This window comes from Phocoena phocoena, chromosome 2 (genome assembly GCF_963924675.1).
Source record: "Phocoena phocoena chromosome 2, mPhoPho1.1, whole genome shotgun sequence".
Lineage (NCBI taxonomy): Eukaryota > Metazoa > Chordata > Mammalia > Artiodactyla > Phocoenidae > Phocoena > Phocoena phocoena.
The window spans coordinates 105,481,461-105,505,373 of NC_089220.1; the positions used below are offsets into that span (position 1 = coordinate 105,481,461).

Below are 23,913 nucleotides of genomic sequence, written 5' to 3' on the forward strand. Positions count from 1 at the left end.
GGAGAGAACCCCTCAAGCAAGGCATGTTAAGTTGGTTCTCATTGAAGAGCCATTACCCTTCCTACCCTGTCCACTGGCCAAACGACCATCAATTATCTGTCTTTGTATCTCTTTTGCAGAGAGGAATACCTTTTTAGAATGCTGTATTTTAAATTTTTATCCAAACAGCATATTAGGTGTTAATAATAATAGTAGCAGCTAATATTGTGGGTAGACTTTTCCAGCAACAAGATCTTTGCTATGTGTTATTTTAAGTGAGTTTTGCATGAACTGAGACTTGGTATGCATTGTAACTCTGGAATCGTAAGGTCATACAGACCCTAAGTGGTGGTACTGCCATTGAGACCCATGTGCTCTAACTCCAAGTCCAAATTTGTTTTCTCCATAACATGATTTGTCTCAATATTAGTCAAGACAGTGGAAGAGATATGCTTGAAATTGGCTGAAAGATGGTTTTTTAAAATCTGAAGGAAATGGCCTAATTTTCTTAACAGATTATAATTTCTTTCTAATGCTTGTCCCTCTGTGATAAAAAGGAAGGAAGTCAAATAGAGGAATTGCATCCAACTGTATATCAAATAGTTCTGAAAGTCTTCCCAGTGGTGAGGATAATGAGGAATGGTAGGCCATCCAGGAGCCCATCATTTATGTGTGAAGAGTAGGCTCAGAAATAGTTACTCAGTGTTCAGTCTTTATGGAATACCTACTCATCTCCCAGGCTCTGTGCCAGGCCCTGGAGTCATGGTGGTAACTAGTCCTGGGTGGTGAGTACTGTCTGAGAGAGGAGTAGGCGGTGTGACAAACTGAATCTTGAACAAAGAGCAGAACTTCCCCTGGGGTTGAAAGGTAGCTTCTAACACCATCTGGAAGGCTACCATTCTCCCTTATCTACTCAAATCCTGTCCTTTGTTTAAGGCTGAGCTTATATCTCACCCTCAGCCTAATGTTATTCCCAACTGACTCTACCCAAAGTTCTGTCTTCATTCTGTGGGTACTTCTGGTCCTCTTGTCATTGCATCTGCTTTTTTCTATAACTTCTTTATTAGCTCATAGGGGAGTCCTCTCTCTGGGTGTGGGTCATATGTGTGTTGTGAGCATTTCGGCCCATGTATGCAGGTCCAGCCCTGTTCCATCTCATTTTTTTCTCTCGAAGCTCTCAGCACGGTATCTTGTACCTTATAAGTGACTGACCAATTATCAGCCTGCTCCGTTGCTTTCACCATAGCCCTGGATCTGATTCATCCTGTGTCTATGAGTTACTTGTGCCTCGATAATTATTTCTACAACTTAAGGTAGTTGTGTTGAAAGTAGGGGGAGTTTCCAGAGAAGGTTGTGAAAATAACTCAGTTGAAGGATGGACTTGCCTGGGGAGCTTCCTGTCTCATACAACGGAGGGGATGTTCTTACAAGGAAGAGAGCCATTCAGTTTCATCAAGATTAGAGTAATTGAAAGTGGTCTTGTGTTGTAGTTGAATTTATTTAAATTCCTGAAAAAATAGTGTATACTATAACTAAAGGCAAAAAAAAAAAATCAAACTCAAAAAATACAATTTTACCACTCCAATAAAACACTTACATAGTCTCTTCCATATTTTCCTGTAAGAATCCAAAATTCTACATATCTTCAATCGCAGTATCCTACAACGAGAAGCATTTTCCACGTTGCAGTCTAGTTCGTTGGATGGTATTCTAGCAAGACCAGGGACCCTGAAGGTAGATATACCCAGGTTAGAGTCCTCCCTGTCATTTACTATTTTTGTGACCTTAGGCAGAATAAACCCATATATTATACATATGCCTTTGCATACACCAGTAGCTACATCTATGCCTACGTTTACATGTTCATAAACAAAACCTGTATTACTATGTATATTGACTGTGCTGTTAGTCATTTGTGTCAAAGTTGTACTAATTTCTTATATTTAGGAGAATGGGACTAATTGAAATATGAATTGAACCATAATTAGCCTGGCTAAGGGTATTAGTTTGCTAAGGCTGCCATAACAAAGAACCCCCAATTAGGTGGCTCAATCAGCAGAAATTGACCGTCTCACACTTCTGGAGGCTAGAAGTCCAAGATCAAGGTGTTCTTCCGAGGGCTAGAAGGGGAGGATCTGTTCCAGGCCCCTCTCCCCCCTTGGCTTGTAGATGCCTGTCTTCTTATGTCTCTTCACATCAGCTTTCCTCTATCCATGTCTCTGTGTCCAAATTTCCCCTTTTTATAGGGATACCAATCATTTTGGATTAGGGTCCGCCCTAATGATCTCCTTTTACCCTGATTATCTCTATAAATGCCCCATCTCCAAATAAGGGCACATTCGGAGATTCTTGGGGTTAGGAGGTCACCATATGAATTTCAGGAGCCGGGGGCAGCGGGGACACAATTCAACCTATAACATTCTCTTAGGTGTTTTTGTTGGAGGACAAGATGAGTATCAATTTTATAAGCCATTACTGATAGGTGACAAAATTTTGTAGCATAATTCCTGTAGATGAGGCACTCACACTTTCAAAGTCAGGAAATGCTTCAGTCCTGCCATTTCTTTGGAGATCCTTATCCTTTGTTTCCCTCTGTCTTGACCCGTCTCTGTATTTTCTTCTGTTATTTTTCCATCTTTAGCTTAAGTTTTGTATTTGTTCTCGAAATCGTCTTTCAAGTAGTTTAGGTTATCGAGACTGATAATATGACACTATCTTAAAATAATAATTTAAAATACTATGCTATACTCACCCACACTGTCAAGAGTTCATCATTTCATGTCATAGCCCTGGGGACATGTTTATTTCTTCCCAGTGCTCCTGATGAAGTAATATTTTTGTACACAGACTTAAATTTGATTTGGTTTTGTCATTTAGAAATGTACATCTTATCTATCACTCACTGATGAAATTGGCAGGACTTTTGATTTGGCTTTATTTTATTAAGTATAGGAAAATGGTACTCCATCCGAGCCCTTCAGTTTAGTTAATATCTCTCTTGTAATTCTGGTTAGATCTACTGGGCAGTTCTTGAAACTTGCACTTACAGAAAGCAGAGCATTGATATTTATCAGAGACATCCATGCTATTTTCTTTGGTAAAGTCTAGTCTAATCCTTTTTTCTGTCTGTCATTTCCACTGTTTGCAATACATTTTAAAATTTATGTTAAGCATTTATCTTTCCTCTGCCTCTTTTCTGTAAATCTGGTTTACTGCCCATGCCACATGTTTTTCCCCCATTCATGCCTTTTGTCAACTTGTTTGATAGGGTCCTTTGCAGCCTGAGTCCTTGATAGCAGACTCATTCTGTGGGGTAGATTGAATTATAAAATCTAATAGATTGATTACTGGTTTTTCTAGTTGTTAATGCATATTCATTTAGCTAACCTATAAATCAAACTGCTGATGTCTGTACATTCAGATTTTTTCTTCTTGCCTTAACATCTTCGGGGTTGCTCTTTAAAAATACTGATGGTTCCTTAAAAAAAAAAAATCTAGCTTAAGAAAATCTGAAATAAAGAACAAGAGTTTTTAAAAAGACAAATCCTCTCATGGCCTTATTTATAATAGTAAAAACAAGTAGCTGATGTACACAAAAAGGAAGATAGAGCAAAGTAAATTATGATGCCTTGCATTGCTGTGTTATGCATCTATTTAAAACAATGTTTCTAAAAAGTTTGCAGTATTGTGGAAAATGATTATTGTGTTATTAGAATGGAAGAAAGCATCAGGATGCAGAATTCTATACAATGTGTCATCTCAACCTACTTAAAATTATACATAAACAACACAAAGGAGATGTGCCAGAATGTTAGCAGTGCTTATTATCGTTGAGTGAGGTGAGGCCAGACAAAAGGCCGGATTCTGGTAGATCTCGGTTTAAACCTCCCCTTACACCTGTGTGTGCCTGTTGCTTAGGAGACACAGCCTCTTAAGCCTGATTATCCAGAGCAAACAGGACTCTCTCATTGACTCATTAAGTCAAGTGCTTATTAGTTCAGTGTATGACGTGTAATAATGCAACCGGTGAAAGTTTGTTAGTAAAAAACAATACACATCTCACCCATTTTACCACTCTCCTAAGCCAAGCCCTACGTTTATTTTTCCATGTTTCTTTCTGTTTTAAAAGCACACAGTTGGAGGCACAGCCCCCAGTGCAGTGGCCTCTGTCAAGCCATGTAACCACTGTGTCCTGGTTGCCTTCACTGGGTGAAGCCTAAACTCCTTAGCATGGGGTTATGGTGAAGATTCAGTGACTACAAAAAGGGCTTAGAACCAGTGCCAGACACATAATCGCTTATATGTTCCCTGCTTTTCTTTTTGATTTAAGAAATTTAAAAACTAAATGTAGTTAAGGAATTCGGGAGATTGGGAAAGTTATAGCAAAGATTTATGTATCTGGTAGAAAGCTGGACTTGATGATGTCTAAGTCTGAGATTTGGGATACCACAGGCTATGTTAAGTGTAACTGAAACACTGCAAGTTTTAGATATAAAATGAGGGTGATCTTGGAATGAGTAGCCATGGAAAATGAAGATACTTTGGAAAATCTAATCTCATGAGTAATTGCTAGGATTGGCACTCTGATAATATGTTAATGGACTTTAAATCTCCAGAAATGTAAGTTTTAGTCACATCCCTTGGTTTGTTTCCATTCTCCACATAAGTGCCAGATTTTTAGGTCTGGGCTCTAACAGAAATGCACTTCTGATTTATGGTTAATGGATTAACATAGAGAAACAGCAAGAATATGTTTTTAATACTTTCTGTTTTCTTCAGAATCCATCCTTGCCAAAACCATGCACTATTACCTTTTTGAGTGATGGATGATGCTGGTGGTTTGTAGCCTGGAATTCAGCCGTCTGAGGTCAGCAGTGAAAACCCTTTCAGTGAAAGAAAATGGAGCCAGGAAGTGGGAGATTTCTTCAGTTTCTTAATTAAGTGAAACCAAGCATGATGGTTTGCCTTGTCACCTCACAACTGAAGTCCACATTGGCAGCTAGCCTTCAGTCAGGTGTGTGCTGTTTTAGCATTAAATTAGGCACAAGCACGAGGAAGGTGACCTGAGGGGGAACGTGTGTGCAGTTCTTTTCACGCATTCTCCCAGGTTCAGTCTGGAGCACACTGAATACATTTTTCCCATCTCATTGTAGAACAAAGCTCTCTTTTTTTCCCAAGTAAAAGCTAGTCTATCTGTACCCATCCCAGGAGTGTGTGCCTTTAGTGATAAAGCTTGTGTGTATCAGCATCGGCAGTAGCCTAAAGAATCTTTCTTAGGATTTTACAGGCTTGTCACCAAGGGTCAGAAGAAATTATGGGATGCGTTTATTCCCAGTTAGCCAAATGAATGGTGAATAATTCACAGTTCTCATGGTCTTGACCTTCACTTTTGTTTTTCTTCTGTTTTTCTTCTTAGACCTGACCTTTTATTTCTCTCTCTCTCTCTCTCTCTCTCTCTTTTTTTTTGTAAACAGCCTCAAATCATTTGAATGAGTTAGGGTATAAGAGAATTCAAAATCAGAGTTAAGAGCCTTCTTCCTTACTTGTCAGAGGAAGGAAGTAGCAGGACTGAAAGGTAACATGCAAAAGGGACTAAGATGTGTGGATGATTTATTCAGCTGTCTCGGCAAGCATAGGCAAACAGTGGGATTGCTGGAAAGCCAGCACTGCCTTCCTAGTAGTCTGATGGGAAACAGCAGTATATGCCACACACAGGCCAGGGATTCACCTATGCTCCCAGATCCTCTGTCTTTGTCTGTGAAATGGGGGTGCAAAACAAAACCTATTTTCCTTTGTAACCTGTTGAGCACATCAAGTAAAAAGACACCTGTGAAAGTGCCATGAAACTGTTCCGTGCCAAATGGACATGAGGCATAGCATCTCGTGGTTGTTTCGGTGGGGACTTCCCCCTGGGAAGGCTACAGATGAGTGTCTGAGAGCCTAGGAGAGGAGAGGGGTTTCTGCCAGCTGGGGTGGTTGGAAGGACTAGTTTCTCAAAGCAAAGCTTGATGCTGGTGAGTAACCAGGAAGAATGGAGAAGCATGGTGGTGCATTTCAGACCGATGTATGCCACACAGGGGAAAATAACTGAGTGATGCAGGGATTGAAAATACATTTGTTCTGTTAAAATGGAGAGTTCTTACAGTGTGAGATGGGAAATGGGTGAATGGGGGGGCCCAGACCCTGGAGCTAAGCAGTTTGAGCCTGATTACCCATCTATTCCAAAATGCTGTATGTATTAAAAATTGGCTCTAAGCAAATTATAACGCTATAAACACATAGGTGTCTGCTCCCCTTCCTTTTAGCGGGTCTTCCTATGCTTCTCTGCTCGTTGCCCTTTTTCAGCAGTGCCAGGTTCTGGACTGGTCTGCACTAAACTATCCCTCCCACCTCAGAATTTCTTGGTAATTAGGAATCATCTTTAGTAAAGGAGAGCTCTCAGCTCCTTTGCTTGAAAGGTTCTAAAACTTAACTTTCTAAGACGGTGATGAATGCAAATGCCTGCTTTTACAGCAAAATTTAACTGGACACAAATCATTACGACCAACTATGTACTTAGCAATGGAGTTTCAGGTGCCAGTGCCGGGAGCCGGCTGGGGACGGGAGGGTAAGTTGGAGGGTAAGTTAGAGCCTCGGAGGGCTCTAATCACACCACACCTATAACCAACCCTGTTCATTGTGGCGACGTGGGAAGTTCTGGTTGTGGTTTGCTACCAGTGTGACCTTGAGAAGATCAGTTGATCTCAAGATTATAGTTTCTTCATCTGAACATGGAAAACAATCTCAGAGGTTTTTTCCCATCATTCTGTATTCACCGTTGTATGCACGCTTTGGTTCTCTTGATGACTTGCACCTCCGTACATGCATTAAAGTACCTTCTCTCTGGCAGGTACTTGATGGTGAGCGATATACATGGTCCCTGCTCTCAGGGAGCTTCCAGTTATTCCCACCTGGTGTGGATTTGGTTCTCTTTTGTCTCTCATTTGCCAAAATAAGGAACTTCATCTTGTGAGCCATGAGGTTTAGTCTCTGTGGTCAGTGTAAATGGTTGCGGATGAGTAGAAATAGTGGGGTCTGCTGGATGTTTGCTCTCTGTTCATCCTTGAGTCATGAGGTGAGTGTAAATAATTCCTAATGACAAATTTAGAAAAAAAATTGGCGTACGTCTTTCCATGATGTGCATATTAATTCCACAAACATTTATTAAGCATCTACTTGTGGTGGGCACTGTGCTATGGCCTTAGCTTTCAAGGCATCTCTGGGTAGCCGTGGCCCAGTTACAATGGGTTCTTACTTGTCAGATGGGCTTTCCCCCCTCCTGCCTTTCAGAGGAGCAGGTAAGGGGTGGAGAGACGGGGAAGCTCCAGGGCATTTCTTTGAGAGCAGAATCATTCACAGGAGATAGAAACACAGATGAATAATAGCTTCTATATAGGCCCACATTTTATGTCGACATTCAGTTATGTGATGCATACAGTCACCAAACAGAGCTGTATTTTGCCTGCTGAGAGAGGAACAGACCTACAGAAGGGGTCAGGCACAGCCATCGTAATTGGGTTCAGCAGTCTTTCAATGGGTCAGAATGGAGTCAGCGGCTGGAGGGGGAGGTTGGGATCGGTGGGTAGCTCTTCCTCTCCTGCAGATCCAGGGCTGCACTGAGGCTTGGTGGCCTGTCGCTGTGGTCCTGCCAGCTGAGTGCCACTCCTCTGCTGTACAGCAGAGTATGCAGAACCAATGGCACCTCACGTGGGTTACTCCTGGGCAGAGGACATGTTGTGATACCAGCCCTGCCCCACAGGGGGAGGTGTTCTTTCCTTTGGCCTCCTGGATTGAGGGAATTCAACTAACATGCAAGAGCGACAGCTAGGAGTGCTAGGAGTTACCTGATCCACAGAAACGTTCCACTTCAGGGCTCATCCTTTGATAGTTCTGCATCTAGAAAAATCACGTTGTGAGATGTGAATGAGGATGAACACAGGAACTGTGTAGTGAAAAGGGTTACTAGAAGGTCAGCTCCAACTAGGCAGGAATCTTGTCTGTCTTTGCTTCCCGAGTGCCCCTAATAGTATCTAGTATACGATAGATGCAGAATAAATAATAAAATGAATTTCGCAGCTCAGGTGGAGGCTGAACACAGTATGCTGTTTTCAGTGTTTGTCCAAGCGCCATGACTAATAAATAATAATAACAAACCCTGACCCTATACTTTCTTTGTGCCTTTGACATGTATGAACTTCTTTAGTTCTCTAACAATCTTTGAGGTAGATTTATTATTGTCTCCTATTTTGGAGAGGAGTAGACTGAGGCAGATGGCACTTAAGTGACCAGCCTAGGGTGGCAGCTGGTAAGGCAGGGGTGGGGTTGGAACACCATGGCCCTCACCAGGGCAGAGAGCCAAGGGGTGGTTGCCCATCTTGACCACCATTGCTTTTGGAGAGGAGGAGGTCTTGGCTGAGTTGGGCTTGTTTGTCCCAGGGTGGACTGGGGTGAGCCTGCAGCCTGCATCGCTGCCATCATACTGGGCTGTTTACAGCTCCCTGGGACTAAAAAGTGTTTACTTTGAAAGGAGAGAATGTCTGGGTTTCATCACTGGTGAAACTATTGGCTCATCTTCCACAATGGATGGCACAGAAGGGTTTCTGTCTCGGTCCAGGTGACCTTCACACATACAATCAGGGCCAAAATGGTCAGAGTGAGACACGATTATGCAAAGGAAAGTAATGGATGGTTTATGCCTCTACACCCTGTCTTTTTTTTTTTTTTTTTTTTCGGCCATGCCACGCAGCTTGCAGGATCTTAGTTCCCTGACCAGGGATCGAACCCAAGCCAACAGGATTGAAAGTGTGGAGTCCTAACCACTGGACTGCCAGGGAATTCCTGTACCCTATCATTTAGCAAAAAATGAACAGGGACTTAAAGTTCAACTAGATAGACATTTAACTTGGGGCAGAAGAAGAGCAAGGATAGGATCATAAAATAGAGGCGAATTAGACACTAACAGTACTGCGAGAAACGGCATACACGTTCGGCCCTCAGCCTTCGTGCAGCCAAACCAGAAGAGGAAGCCTGGTCAGCTCTCCTAGGCTCCCAGCCTGGAGGGACAGGAATTAGCAGGAGGGGTGAGGTTACAGGAAAGTGGACATTGAGGGTCAGTTGTAGTCAGGGTCAGTGCTGCGCTGACCTGGAAACAACACAGCGGAGAGAGGGGAAAAGTCAAGTTTTATCATGGCGTGTCGTCAGAGCTGCATGATTTTCTTAGGGCTTGAATGGATCTATAGTGAGACTTCTCACGGGTGTTGAATACACGCTCAGCTTTCGCTGGCATCTCTAGGTTGCTTTATGCTTTAATCCTACCTCCTTTCTGCCGCAAGTCAGGACACTTTATTCCAACAAATGTCTGTTCTGCACGTCTCTCATGGTGTCTAGAGGAGGGCTAGAAACAGCTCATTGCCGTGCTCCCCGTGGGATGGTGATTAAATCGCCATCCACTTTGGATTCAGACCTCACTGAGGTTTTTCTGTGTGGGGGATCCTCTTGCGTGATAGTAGGAAAAGTACCTTGGCTTTATACATAATTTTGTCGTTTATAAAGCATTTTTATGTGCATAATTTGCATTTTTTAAAACATTCCCGTGCAGGAAATTGTCGGTCTTGTTTCATGCTTTCATACTTGGGAACACTGAGTCATAATAAAACAGAGAGCCAAGAGTAAGTAGAAGAAATTGGAGCCTTTTAGTTTTTGACGACCGTGCAGAGCTCGTTCAGAGTGACTGATGTGGATTTTTTGTTTTTTTGCGTAACGTGTTCCCGTGTAGTGAAACTGATGCTTTTCGCAGTGGTTGTTTTGAGATGGTAGACCGTGAAATAAATCTCTGGTGTCCCTTATTCCGTTCAACATCTGCCCTGAGCTAAGGATAGTGGCCTCCATTGTGAGATGTCAGGATAAGGAGAATGGGGGAGGAGCTGGCCAAGCAGCACGTGCCTCCTGGGAGGCTCCTTTCATTGGAGTTGGTGGCTTTCTGCTCTCTGAAAAGCAGAGAGAGAAGGTCCAAGGCATCGACAGGCTGGGACTGAACCTGGACCACACACTCCTTGTCCAGCGCCCTTTGCTTGAACCAAGACTCACCCTCTCCTCCCCTCTCCTCTCACACACACGGGCAGCGGCATTGTGTGGCGAGGCACCTGCCTCCAGTAAGGACACTTAGCTGTCCTGGGACTGCCCCCAAGGGCCGTAATAAGGGGAAACCAGGTCTGTATAGATGCTGGCTAGAAAGGGAGGTTGCAGCATCCATGTGGTGAATTGTTTCTGGAGAAAAAGCCTTCAAAGCATAAATCAGAGCTACCGCCTGTTCCGACACCCCTTCCATCAGGCCTCTGTACTTGTTGGGCCAGCCCCCCTCCTCACTTGTCTTGTAGACCTGCTGCTCTGGCCTTACCCCCGCTCTTTTCCCGGCTGCCAGAGACCTCCAAGCAGCCAGATTCCGCTGTCCTGTCTCAGCACCCCTCTTCCTGAACTGTGATTCGCATTTGACACACGTGATCTCTCCCTCCTGCTTGAGGCACTTTCCCTCTGGTCCTACCCTCTCTCCATGTTCCTCCCTCCTCTACCACTAGGTCTCCTTGCGGGCTCCTTCTTGTCCTGATTCTAGAACACTGTTCCAGGACCCAGACCTCAGGTCTCTTCCCTCTCATGCTCACTCCCTAGATGATCTTTCTAGCCCCAAAGACTTGAACGTGACGACACTCCCGCACCCCGCATCGTATCTCCAGTTTTGTGTTTGCTCCACCTCTCGCTGAATACATCCCAGAGAAATTCCTTAGCAACTTTTCACCCCAGACCTGTGCTTCCAGCAGCTTCCTCCCCCTCAGTCAACGGCTTCTTCATTTTTCCGGTTGTTTTGGATAGAAATGTTCCTTCCCTGTCATACCTTTCCTGCTTCTCTTCTTGTCTTCTGCTTCCCCATGTTCTGGGCTTCTTTCCCGTGTTGCTCATTGATTCTGCACCTTCTGTCCTGCAGCCCCCCCGTTCCTCAATTTGCCCGTTTCTCCTCGCTCCCCTCTGTGTCTTCTACTTCCGTCTGAGCTCTCCCGTGTGGTCTGTCCTGCTGCGCATTTCTGCTCTCGGCCCCGTGTCGTGGCTCTGCCTTTCCCGGCGATTGAGTCTTTCTCTGCTTGGCTACAGGGACCATTCATTTGCTCTTCAGAAAGTCCAGTTATTAGCCTGGGAAGGGATGCTTTCATGCAGGGATAGTTATACTGGACTACTTCCTATTCTCAGGGGATGGAAGATACTAACCATCTCACTCTCTCTGCTGTGTTGTGTAAACAGCACCCATGATGTCATCAAGTTTCCCACTGACTGTTATTGCCAGCTATGCTCGTGGATCTCACCGTTTCAGGAAACCCCACAGTTGTCACCAGCTGCAGGGGAAAAACTAACCCACGGAGTGACTTACACCCCAGCAAATTTGTCAGTTTATCCCTAGAGTTTATATTTGTATTTTTATTGAAGTATAGTTGATTTACGATATTTTAGTTTCAGCTGTACAGCATAGTGATTCAGTATTTTTGCAGATGATACTCCATTGTAGGTTATGGCTGTAGGTTATAGCTTATAAGATAATGGCTGTAATTCCCCGTACTACACAGTATATCCTTGTTGGTTGTTTATTTTATACATAATAGTTTGTATCTGTTAGTCTCATACCCCTAATTTGTCCCTCCCCCTTTGGTAATCACAAGTTTGTTTTCTTTATATGTGAGTCTGATTCTGTTTTGCATATACATTCATTTGTATTATTTTTTAGATTCCACGTATAAGTGATACCATACAGTTTGATTTCTTCGAATTGGAGAGTTGGTTGGTTAAATATGCCTATTAAAAAGAGTTGGGTAGAGCATGTTACAGGCATACCTTGTTTCATTGCACTTTGCTTTACTGTGCTTTGCAGCGACTGTGTTCTTTTGTTTTTTGTTTTTTAACAAATTGAAGGTTTGTAGCAACCCTGACTCAGACGAGTCTATCAGTATCGCCATCTTTCCAACAGCATTTGCTCACTTCATGTCTCTGTGACCCGTTTTGGTAGCCCTTGCAATATTTGAAACTTTTTCATTATTATATTTGTGATGTTACTATTGTAATTGTTTTGGGGAGCCCTGAACCACACCTGTACACGTGACAGGAAACTTAACTGACAAATATGTGTTCTGACTGCTCCACTGACCAGCCGTTCCCACATCTCTCTCCCTCTCCTCAGGCCTCTCTATTCCCTGAGAAACAACAGTATTGAAACAACAGTATTGAAATTAGGCCAATTAATAAACCAACGGTGTCCTCTTAAGTGGTCAAGTAAGTGGAAGAGTCACACGTTTCTCACTTTAAGTCAAAGCTAGGAATGATTTAGTTAGTGAGGAAGCCAAGACAGGCTGAAAGCTAGGCCTCTTGCAGAGGCCTCTTCCTAGCAGAGGAAAAGTTCTGGAAAGAAATCAAAAGTGCTATAGAGAAATCCTTTGTGAAAGGAAGAGTCGATCAATACGGCACAAGACATTGCTGTCTTAAGTAATGGCCACAGCCACCCCCATTTTTAACCACTACTACCCTGGTCAGTCAGCATGGCCCTCCACCAGCAAAACCGTTACGACTTGCCGATCGCTCAGAGGATGGTTAGCATTTTTTAGCAATAAAGTATATTCTGATAGTATATATGTATTTGGTTTTTTTTAGACATCATGGTATTGCACACTTAATAGACCATAGTATGGTGTAAACATGACTTTTATATGCACCGGGAAACCAAAAAGTTCGTGTGACTCACTCCATTTCGATATGCACTTTATCGTGGTGGTCTGGAACCAAACCCACGACATCCCCGAGGGATGCCTACGTATGTGGCTTTACAAGACCTCAATATTGTAGATGGAAAATCATCAGATATTTTGAACAACTCAATCTAGTCACTGCCCAGGCTGTAGTAAATTAATTCTGTTTAGGGCAGATTGTCAGTGAATACTGCTATGGTTTGTTGAGAAGTGTATCTTGACATTTCTCAAATAAGAAATATTTTCATGTTTTCATGGGCCAAATTTATGCGGAAGCTAAGCAGAGCTCAGAATGGCTTTACAGTTGGACAGCGTAAATGGTTGTTGCATGAGAGAGTGTACACACCTTGCCCATGGATACCAGAGCATCTGTTGAAAACTGTCCTCTGTATCCAAGTGACTGTAGTCGCTGGATGTTAGGAAGCCAGTGGTTAGTGAGGCTTGCTGAGAAGCAACGCCTTAGAGGCTCCCACCCCTGGTCAGCCCGCTGCCCTCTCTGCCTGTGGCCACCTGATTGCTTCTTAGCACTTGCATTCCCAGAGGGAGCTGTGGCCCAGGTTTACTACGTGTAGATTCTCTAATAAAAGACGAGAAAGGAGTGTGAGATTGAAACTCCTGGGGATTTGTTATCCATGCAGCTCTAGGATTCTAATAGCTACTCACTGTGAAATGCCTTATTTTGGTTGCCAGGATGACAGTGAGCTGGGTAAGTCTGTGTTGGCTTCTCAGGTGCAGGGAAGATGCCTCCCTCTGTGTCCAAGGCTTGCATTGATAGAGGCTGGCCTGAGTTGGGGGGTAAGGGGCCAAGGAATGGAGCAGGTAGTTGAAGTCACCCAGAAGCCACCAACTCAGAAAATGCATTAAATGACTGGACTTAAAATGTAAAAAGAAGGCTTTTACAAAATAATTCAAACCCAGCCTAAGCACCTATCTATTTTTAAAGCCATTGAACTGGATAAGAAGCAAAATATCCCAGGCATTTGTCTGAATGAAAGAACAACTAAATTGGCATTTTCTTCACTTTGAGACCCCTGAGGAGTCTGAAGCTGCCTGGCACACCGGGTGTTTAAGATAAGCCGCTCTGGCCTCATTAGTGATGGCTGTGCCTTGGCCTGGCACTGAGGTCCCCTCAGGATTCAGTTCTTCTGTGCATTATGAAGGGCAGATAGCAGCGTATGGCTCCTTGATTGCAGGGAAATGGAAACAGAGTGGCCAGTTGGCTGTCTCCTGGTGATGGGGCTGGGCCTCCAAGCCAGGTCTTCTGGTACGAGATGTGGTAGAGTTTGGCCGTGAGAAGCACCCCAGAGGGCAGAGGTGCCTCTTCCCTGTTCCCAGGAGCTGCTGGGGAGGGAGCCCCGCAACTGAGGGTGCTGACAGGCATTGTCAGGAGACAGCAGTGGGCGCCCAGGACACTCGGCCTCTCACCTGGAGGGCACTCACCTGGGAAATTCCACTCTCCCTGGGGAAACCCCAAGTAGGGAGCAGCCTTGAGGAAGGAGCCTTGGTGAACTCCTGTGGTTCCCTCCTTCCAAGGGGCTCTCCTTGCCACACTGTGATAATGGTAACTCCACGACTGCTGCTGTCCTATTCTCAAATTTTCAAAAGTTATTTTTTAACTTGTGTTGTTTTTATCCGGAGCCTTCTCTTTAATTGCCATTTTATTTTCTTTCGATTTTTAAAGCTGATTCAGACTCTAACGTTTTTTTTCTAATGGACAGTTATCATGAACGTCACGGTTTGTTCGTTTGTGTTCCCCAGACATTCTAAGTGAGAGTCATCTGGAAAAATGGTGGCCCTGTCCTTAAAGATCTGTGTCCGCCACTGCAACGTGGTGAAGACCATGCAGTTTGAACCATCGACGGCAGTGTACGACGCATGTCGAGTCATTCGGGAACGGGTACCCGAGGCACAAACTGGCCAAGGTAGGCCATTGGTTATTTACTGGCTGCTTGAAATGTGTTTGTATGTTTTCCCCTTAATAGCTAAGGAAACGGAGGCTCTGAATGGTACACAGGTGTGTATGTTTCAAATGAAATGTCTTCTTATCCTGGACATTACTTGCCTCCTGTGTGAGATTTGTAATGACAATGATCACAGCTGCCAGCGAACCATCCTCATTGTCATGACCCTTCCATACATCAGCATTGCGCTCTGTTTACAAGTCACTTTTTGTTATAAAGCCCCATAGAGTACAGATGAAGCTGCTCTGACAGTTACCGCTTTTGTATATCCTGAGCGCTGTTTCACATGCCTGAAAACTTTCCACTGCTAGCAGCCTGAAGAAGACTGGAACAGCCATCAGGACCCAGGGCAAGCCTTATATTTCAAGTACTTTGCAGGGGCTTTATCATCTTTGTCTTAAACTTAAAAAAAGTATTTCTGATACATGTTGTGTTTAATGTTTGGTTGAACCACTGACCACTGTTAATCTGACTTTAAACAAGAGTCATTCATACAATTTTATTTTCCGTTTCCCTTTGTCTTCTCTCTACATTTCCTTCTTTTATCTAGTATTTAATGCTTGAGAAATTGGGGTTACTCCTAAATTAATAAGCCTTTAGTGTGAAAATGGAATAAAACTTTCCTTAAAAATTGGAATCATAAAAATCAAACGTTCAAAGATAGCTATTGTTAGACCTGGGTCTTCTTGAAAAGATCTGTTACTCACAAAAGCACGAATCTTTTGGTCCAAAAGCAATATCTATATTATTCAAAACACTGTTATTTCTAGATTACCTAAAAATCAGAATAAAGTTTGCCCACATTCCCAACCTTACTTAAGATCTGGTTGTCCAGTCATATCTGGTGTTTTTACTTTTCTGTTACTGTTTATTCCCAGATTTTTAAAACTTTGTTTGGGTTGGATTGCTGTAAAACTCTGGTGAAGATACAAACCTTTATAGATCTTGAAATTGTTTTTCTAAGAAACAACAGGAGCTCTGGCCCTCATCTGGGTCTCTGAGGTTTCCTTGAATCACATTTAGGAAGAAAGAGGTCTTGAGACAGGAAACGATACTGCTTTCCTCCTTCCTCCACCCGCTTATACTTCCTGGGTCGGATTAAAGGATTTCTGTGAAGAAAACAGGGTTTAACTCTCCAACTTTACTCATAATTTGGTGGCATGGGGAGCAGCGACTTCGTCTCACACGGAACTCTTCCTTTTATTTTGTAATGGTATGTGGGGGTGATGGAGAGATTATTCCAAGTGTCAAGGCTCCATCTTTGCTTAAGTGGCCTTGGCTTGAGTGATTATGTGCATAGTTTCTCCACAGCTGTCTTACCATTCTTCCTGGGTTCTTGGCCTGGCTTTTACAGCATGTGATAGGGAACAAAGCCCAATTCAGTTAGAAGGAAATTTGGACCGCTTTGTTCTCGGCGTTTCCCTAAATTTTAGACACGACTGCTGCCCACTTGTTTTAAGAAACATGACCCCTGTATGTGGGGGTTTTGCAGCTCAGCTCTCATTCCTCCCCATCTGCTTTAGTCCCAGCGGCTGCCCATGTTGTCAGAATGAAGTATTTCTCTAGTGAAGGAGAACCCCTTGCCAAGTCAGCAGACTCAAGAGCCTGGAAGTCAGTGATGGCGTCATCATCACTTTGTTTTTTATTTTTCTTTCTGTTTTTCCTCCAGCTTCTGACTATGGGCTGTTTCTCTCAGATGAAGACCCCAGGAAAGGAATTTGGCTGGAAGCAGGCAGAACACTGGATTACTACATGTTGCGAAATGGGGTATGCTGTTGATCTTTTTTTTATTTTTTTCATCACTTTGTCCCTAGGCCTTCCATAGAAGCTAACATGATTATGCTTCAAAGAAAAAGAGAGATTCAACAACCTATTTTGATTCAAGGGCACTTTATTCTTTTTTTTTTTTTTTGCGGTATGTGGGCCTCTCGCTGTTGTGGCCTCTCCCGTTGCGGAGCACAGGCTCCGGACGCACAGGCTCAGCGGCCATGGCTCACGGGCCCAGCCGCTCCGCGGCATGTGGGATCTTCCCGGACCAGGGCACGAACCTGTGTCCCGTGCATCAGCAGGCGGACTATCAACCACTGCGCCACCAGGGAAGCCCACAAGGGCACTTTATTAATAGTTTTGATGTAATATACTTCGTAAAGGCCGTCCAGGTTAGTGATAGAAAATATCAGCAGTCCAAATTCTTGAAACTCCACAAAGTAATTAAAGCAGCATGAGGTAATGATTTTAAGCTGTTTCCACATGCCATTGTTGGACTTGGTAGTTATGAAACATAGCATCTTCCTGTAAGTATGTAGGAAGTACCCTGGTGACTGGTGATAGAAAGTAAGCATAGAGAGAGAACAAAAATATAATCCTAAAGGTAGCCAGAAATTAAATATTAATCAGTGTTTTGCTTTTATAAAAAAGTTCACATTAGATATGAGTTTAATAACAGTAACAGTAACAATAAAAAATTGTGTTATGGAAGTAGGAAAAAAATAATTATTAAAAAAGTGTTAACAGGGAACTATATTCAGTATCTTGTAACAGCCTATAATGGAAAATTATATATATATATATATATATATATATAAAAAACACTGAATCACTTTGCTGTTCACCTGAAACTAACACAATATTAGCTTAACCCCCGAAATATATTGGGTTTTGGTTTACGGAATAGACACATCGGATTGGTCAGTACTCCATAAGCAGGAGCAAAGTATGAGTTGCCATTAATTTTCCCTTCCATAGTTCTCTTTTTAAGAAGTGTAGTAAAAGGAGAGTCTCTTATTTAGACATACTCTCAAACTTATTACGCCTGTTTGGTCTTGCCATTATTGGCAGAAAACCACTTTTACTGTGATACACCACTACTGTGAAGAATTATGGGGGTGTTACTTATGTCCTTCATGACATATATATTAAAAATTGCTTATAACTATGTAAGAGGCCATTGAAGAAGCACACCACAAACTTTTTAAAAAACAAGTAGGAATTTTCCTCTGCTAATTCTCATTACAGCAGACCGTTCTCAGCCTTTCAGGAGGACATATGCTACTTTCACTTTACAGAGGTTAGTTTTCAGTAACTGTGAACTATAAGTAGGACTTTTTGAGGTGCAAGTTTACTATCAGAGTTTAAAGAAAACTTTATGAAAGCAGTTTATAACACTGAAGATTCTGTATTAGTGGCAAAAATCTCATGAAAACTTAGAAGGAGGAAATCAGAGGGTGCTCGGGAAAAGTCATTTTTTAAAGAAAAGTGTCCAAGTTTATTACCTCATTTCCCACGCAGTGTGAGATGTTTGTATGATTTTGCTGTAGGATATTTTGGAATATAAAAAAAAACAGAGACCTCAGAAAATTCGGATGCTGGATGGATCTGTGAAAACAGTGATGGTGGATGATTCCAAGACTGTTGGGGAACTCCTGGTTACTATTTGCAGCAGGATAGGTAAGGGTACACATGCAGAGCTTCTGGATTTTGTTTTGTTTTTAATAATATGCCTCTTCTTTTTTTCCACCCCCTTTGGGTATCTAGGCAATTTTGAATATATTGTAACACATTGACTTTGGCCCAGTCCCAAGAGAGTGTGTTCATTTTCCTGATTTGCAAACCCACTAACTGGTGTTGTCAACACTTGAACTTCTCACTGAGTCACAAGCGAGAGCTTTTATTTCAAAAACAATAGGAGTTTTCAATTGAAAGTAATGTTTCAAAATCATATAATTCAGTCTCCTGCCCATGGCTGTGATTCTGTGTCAGCATCACTGATACCCAGGATCTCTCCTGAAGACTCGTGGGGGCAGCCTGTACAATTCTTAGGCATCTTTTTTTCTCCTAGCTTCTGTTAGTCTCCTCAGAACAAGTCTGTCTCTCCTTTCTATGTGAAGCCTCTTGAATATCTTCAGAAAGTGGCCTTGCCTGTCTTAGTTTCCTCATCATGCAAAGGAAGCCCAGCTCCTTCAGACACTGCTTGCTTGACATTGTCTTGCCTTCCTCTGTATGATCTCTACTTTGTTCTTATTACTCAAAAATTAGTCAGGAGACTTGAACGTGACATTTGAGTGTGACTTAACTAGCCAAAGATCCTCCTTTGTGGCCAGCTCCTTGGTGTGTGCTCCCTGGGTGACCCTGACCTTCATCTTGGCAAGGCTTCTTTCCTATCTTTTGCCCCCAGGGACTCCTTGGAGTATTATAGGCCTCAGGATGAAAGGAGTCGATAGCAATGTAATCACTGACCATTATAATAACCTAATTGATAATTTTAGGAATTACAAACTATGAAGAATACTCTTTAATCCAAGAAACAATTGAAGAAAAGAAAGAAGAAGGAACGGGTACATTAAAAAAAGACAGGACGCTGTTACGAGACGAGAGGAAGATGGAGAAGTTGAAGGCCAAGCTTCACACGGATGATGACCGTGAGTGTCTGAAGAGGAGGTGTGATGCAGGCACATGGTCAGCCAAGCCTCACTCCTCTCCCATCATCTGTATGACCCAGGACAGGAGTGTGTGGTTGTGCCTTTGTTTTATTTCATCTACAAACATGTTGACCTGTGTCACTAAAAGATATAGACCCTTAAGGGAAAAAAAAAAAGGGATGATAATACCATTTCACGTCTCAAAAGTAATCTCTTAAGGTGAAATATACACATTGTGTTCCCATCTTCTCCATTGCTGTCTAAAGAATTTTTGGTAACAGTTTGTTTAAATGAAGGTCCAAATAAGATTGGATGATAGGTTGTTTAACTCTTTTAGTCTCAAGAGTTCCCCTCCATCTGTTTTATTTTTGCCTTATAATTTTTGAGGGGAAGAAGCCAGATTGTTACTTGTATAGAATTTTCTACATCCTGGATTTTGTTAGATGACCTGTGGTGTCATTTAACATGTTCATCTGTCCCTTTTAATTCCTGAGATCTGGAGGCTTGATCAGATGTGTGTGTGTGTGTGTGTGTGTATGTATGTATGTGTGTTTAAAAATAAAGACTCCTATGTGGTGTTGTGTACTTCCATTAGGAAGTTGAATTTGGTTGTTTCCTTTTTTGTGGTGTTAACAGCCATTGATGATCATTACTTAGATCCATTATTTCCTTAGGGGTTATGAAATAGTAATATAATTCTATCGTAGGAAGGTCCTTTTCTATGGCTACAGAGCTAATAATATACAGAAAAGCCAGTATATATACCCCGTGTGTCCCCCAGACCTGTGCTTTGTGCACCTGACCACCTGACACCACCCCACCCCCAAGGATCTTACTTCATGCACATTTCACTCAGGCCTTCCCAGCCTCTTGCCTTCATTGTTCTTTCTCTCAGTGCTGCATTGGGAAGATGTCATCCTTGGCATTATGTTTATTGATCTTCCGTGGGGTTTTCATTTCCTCTGACCCTTTCTCCATTTTCTCTCTCTCTCTCTCGCCTCATTTGATTTACAGTTGCATACTTCTTTCCAAATGAGACCTTAGTAGACAAATCCTGAGGATTTTTATACTGTGCATGATGCTCTTCCAGGTACTGTGGGAGATGAGGTCCATCCAACACATTCCCTGTGCCAAAGTTGAGGCTTGTAATAAATACTTGCTCACAATGTGTGTGTTAGGCCCAGGGAGGAGTGTAGGAATGAGAGCTGTGGGAAGTGCAGAGGAATGATCCATCCCTTTGCACCTAGGTATCAGGGAAGTGTTTTCTAAATGAGTGAGATTCCACGTGTGCCATGGGCAAGATTCTACCCTCCCCGACCCCTTAGTGGCCTATCCTCTCCTTGCCCCAATTACTTTCATTTTCCTCGTCTTTTCTACTTAAGGTCAGAGGTAGTAACTCATTATGCTTAGAGTTTATAAATTATTTCACCCGATCAGACTAAAGACCAGCCTTGACTTAAAAGGAAATGCAAATTTGACTGTCTTGGCATAAAGCACTGTTTTCCTTATCCCACCACCCCAAGGAAGGCACATGGATTCATTCTGGGGCTTTACTAAGTGAGGAATCGCTGCGGATTTCTCCCTCATTTGCTTTTTCATGTGTCATATGGTACATGTGCAGTTACTTTGCAAAGTTAAAAAGCTCAGATCTAATCTAAGAAGTGACTATAACTGGATATCAGCATCCTAGAAATCCACGTCTGCATCACACTGCTGTTTGGGTTAATCCCCTTGAACTAAGAGGAAGAATCGACACAGTTCTTTCATATGTCGTCTTGTGTTGCAGTAAATTGGCTGGATCACAGCCGAACGTTCAGAGAACAAGGAGTAGATGAAAATGAAACGTTGCTGCTTAGACGGAAGTTCTTTTACTCTGATCAGAATGTGGACTCGAGAGACCCCGTGCAGCTGAACTTGCTCTATGTTCAGGTAGAGTATTGAACGCTCAGACGCTGAGGTTGGTGAGCTTTCCGGAAGCTCTGGCTGTGGCTCGTGGTGGGCAGGAGCTGGGCTCTGGCTCTCACCGTGTCTGTGACACGCACTTTCCAGTTGCGTTGGGTTGTGGTACAGGTTGGTGTCCACTGTGAGCTGGGCATCCAGAGGTGGACCTTTGTTGGCCTCCCAGGTGGGGTCCTCATGGCGACTACTGTCTCTCTGCTTGGCTTCACAGCACTTACCTGGCTCATCACTTCACACGCACTACAGCTTTCGTACCTCGCATCTAGAATACAAGGATGGTTATTGGTCAGAAAATCAGTACTTCTTATTAACTGAAAGATACTACTCTCTCAGTAACCTTTTATGTTTTTACCATTAACTAATTGTTTAAACTCAGGCGAGTCATTCAAATTATCTGAGTTGCAGTTACCCAGTATGTAAGATGTGGGCTTTGCACTAGACAGTCCCAAAGGTTTCTTTTGGCTCAAGGAAAACATCTTCCTCCCTCTGTCTCTCTGTCTCTCTGTTTCTGTGTCTCTGTGTCTCTGTCTCTCTCTCACTCTCACTCTCACTTCTTTCATTCTTCCTTTCCCTTTCCTCTCCTTTTATTTATCTGCCTATCGGCTTATAGAAATAATGTGGGGGGCGGGGGTCAGCAAACTGCAGCCACAGTGTCACCTGTGTTTATAAATAAAGTTTTATTGAAACCACGTCTCATTCATTTATGTATTGCACGTTGGTAAATCCCCTTCTGACAATTATCACATAATTGTCAATGTGTTGTCCGTGGCAGCTCTCATGTTCCAACAGCAGAGTTCAGTAGTTGTGACAGACACCACATGGCCCAGAGGTGTAGATTATTCACTCTCTGGTCTTTTACAGGAGGAGTTTGCTGACCCCTGATTCAGTGGATGGAAGGAGGGCTGGGAGGAGATAGGCTGGGAGGCCAGAAGGGAGGGAGATATCAGGGCAATAAGAAAATGGTTGTTGGTTTAAGGCTCAGGGCCATAGGTTAGAGTGTCCATCTGAGAGTGCTCTAGGGGTCATTTAACTGGAGAAAGGAAAGACAAAGAAAAGGAATAAATAGCAACAGCAGTGAGGGGTCAGGAAATGGGAACAGGACTTCAGGTGCAGTGGGTTCCTGATTCCAGGACTGTGCATTTGCTGATCATTTCCCCCAAATGTCTGCAGTATTGAGTTCTTGTCTGATCTCTTTATATATTTTGGGGTGGGGATTGGGTTGATTTTACTTCTAGATAATTTTTCTATTAGCTTTATCATTTAGAGTCATAAAAAATATATTGCATTTCTGTTTCCCCCTCTATGAATCTGGTCATTATACAAGGATTTGCCTTTGCCTCTGTATTTTTCATGATCACTTCAACCTTCCTAGATTACACTCAAGCTTCAGTTTTAATATACTGGGCATTGCTGATGCCTTCCATCTATAGGCAATTTGGGGCAAGGACTTGTTTTCCCTTTGCCTTCATTCATTTTTTGTTTGTTTGTTTAAATAAATAAATTTATTTATTTATTTTTGGCTGCGTTGGGTCTTCATTGCTGTGCACAGGCTTTCTGTAGTTGCGGCAAGTGGGGGCTACTCTTCGTTGCGGTGTGCGGACCACTCATTGCGGTGACTTCTCTTGTTGTGGAGCACAGGCTCTAGGCACGCGGGCTCCAGTAGTTGTGGCTCGCAGGATCGGTTACTCTGCAGTATGTGGGATCTTCTTGGACCAGGGATTGAACCTGTGTCCCCTGCACTGGCAGACGGATTCTTAACCATTGCGCCATCAGGGAAGTCCCTGCCTTAATTCTGCTGTGCTACGATCACCCACAGTGTCTTGAATGCCTCACTCTGGCTTGGCTGGCATGTTTCCCCTTGTTCCACAGAGAGGGTACGCTGGGATGCGGGAACGTGGCAATGGAGAGAATGTGTTGTTCCTTCCAAGCTCCTGATGCTTTTTGCTTCCTCTTGTGTTGCAGGCTCGGGATGATATCCTGAATGGCTCCCACCCTGTCTCCTTCGAGAAAGCTTGTGAGTTTGGTGGATTTCAAGCCCAGATTCAGTTTGGACCTCATGTGGAACATAAACACAAGCCTGGATTCTTAGAGTAAATGACCTTTTGTTTTTCTTTTTTGCCTTCTTTTCTCTTCACTGTTTATATTTGAGCTAGCTATGCAATGTGTGTACAGCCTGGTTTCAGTAAATTGTGAGATTGTTAGCTTTTACTCGATTCAATATATGATGAAATTTGTGAGCCTCGGGGAAAGCAAGGGGCCTGGAAATTCAGGGCTGGGATGACTGAAGATGACTTGCTCCACGTTCGGGCAGGATGTGGTTTCCTCTGGACCAGAGGGTCTGTGGCATCCCTCCAAGGTGTTGTCCAGGGTATTTCTGGACTCGAGAAACTCACTTCCCCCATCTTCTGAAACCCCTGCTCCTTGGGATATTTCTATGGGAATGGGACCAAATTTTGTCATGTTTAATATCTTTTTAAGCCTCCAATATTACAACAGAGTATAAAAGAGAGAGCTTCACATTATTTACTATAATCTTATGAAATCTTCATTGCTCTGCAAGTGTGATGCATACATGAATACTGGCTCTACTCTTCCATCTGGTCTTTGGTTCTCTTTTATAAAATGATGGGGGTAATTTTTGTGGCTCAATACTTATGGGTTCAAGAGAAAGCTAACCCTCCGGATTCATCATGGCTCCTCCGAATGTGGGCCTTAGGGTTGGTTTTCCTAGAAATGCCCAGCAGACAAGCCCAGCCATACGGAGGCTGCTGTTCGTCA

The 23,913-nt window shown here is 43.1% G+C and overlaps 1 protein-coding gene across 1 annotated transcript in view; it reads left to right on the top strand.

Annotated features, from left to right (window-relative positions):
* TLN2 (talin 2) overlaps window positions 1-23,913 on the top strand; it is a 441,569-nt gene that overhangs the window by 228,411 nt on the left and 189,245 nt on the right. Inside the window, exons 4-9 of the mRNA XM_065872706.1 lie at window positions 14,556-14,719; window positions 16,428-16,525; window positions 18,076-18,205; window positions 19,024-19,176; window positions 20,963-21,105; window positions 23,098-23,225. Coding sequence (XP_065728778.1) covers window positions 14,584-14,719; window positions 16,428-16,525; window positions 18,076-18,205; window positions 19,024-19,176; window positions 20,963-21,105; window positions 23,098-23,225 — 788 coding nt within the window. The 5' untranslated portion in view covers window positions 14,556-14,583. The remainder of the gene's footprint in view (window positions 1-14,555; window positions 14,720-16,427; window positions 16,526-18,075; window positions 18,206-19,023; window positions 19,177-20,962; window positions 21,106-23,097; window positions 23,226-23,913) is intronic.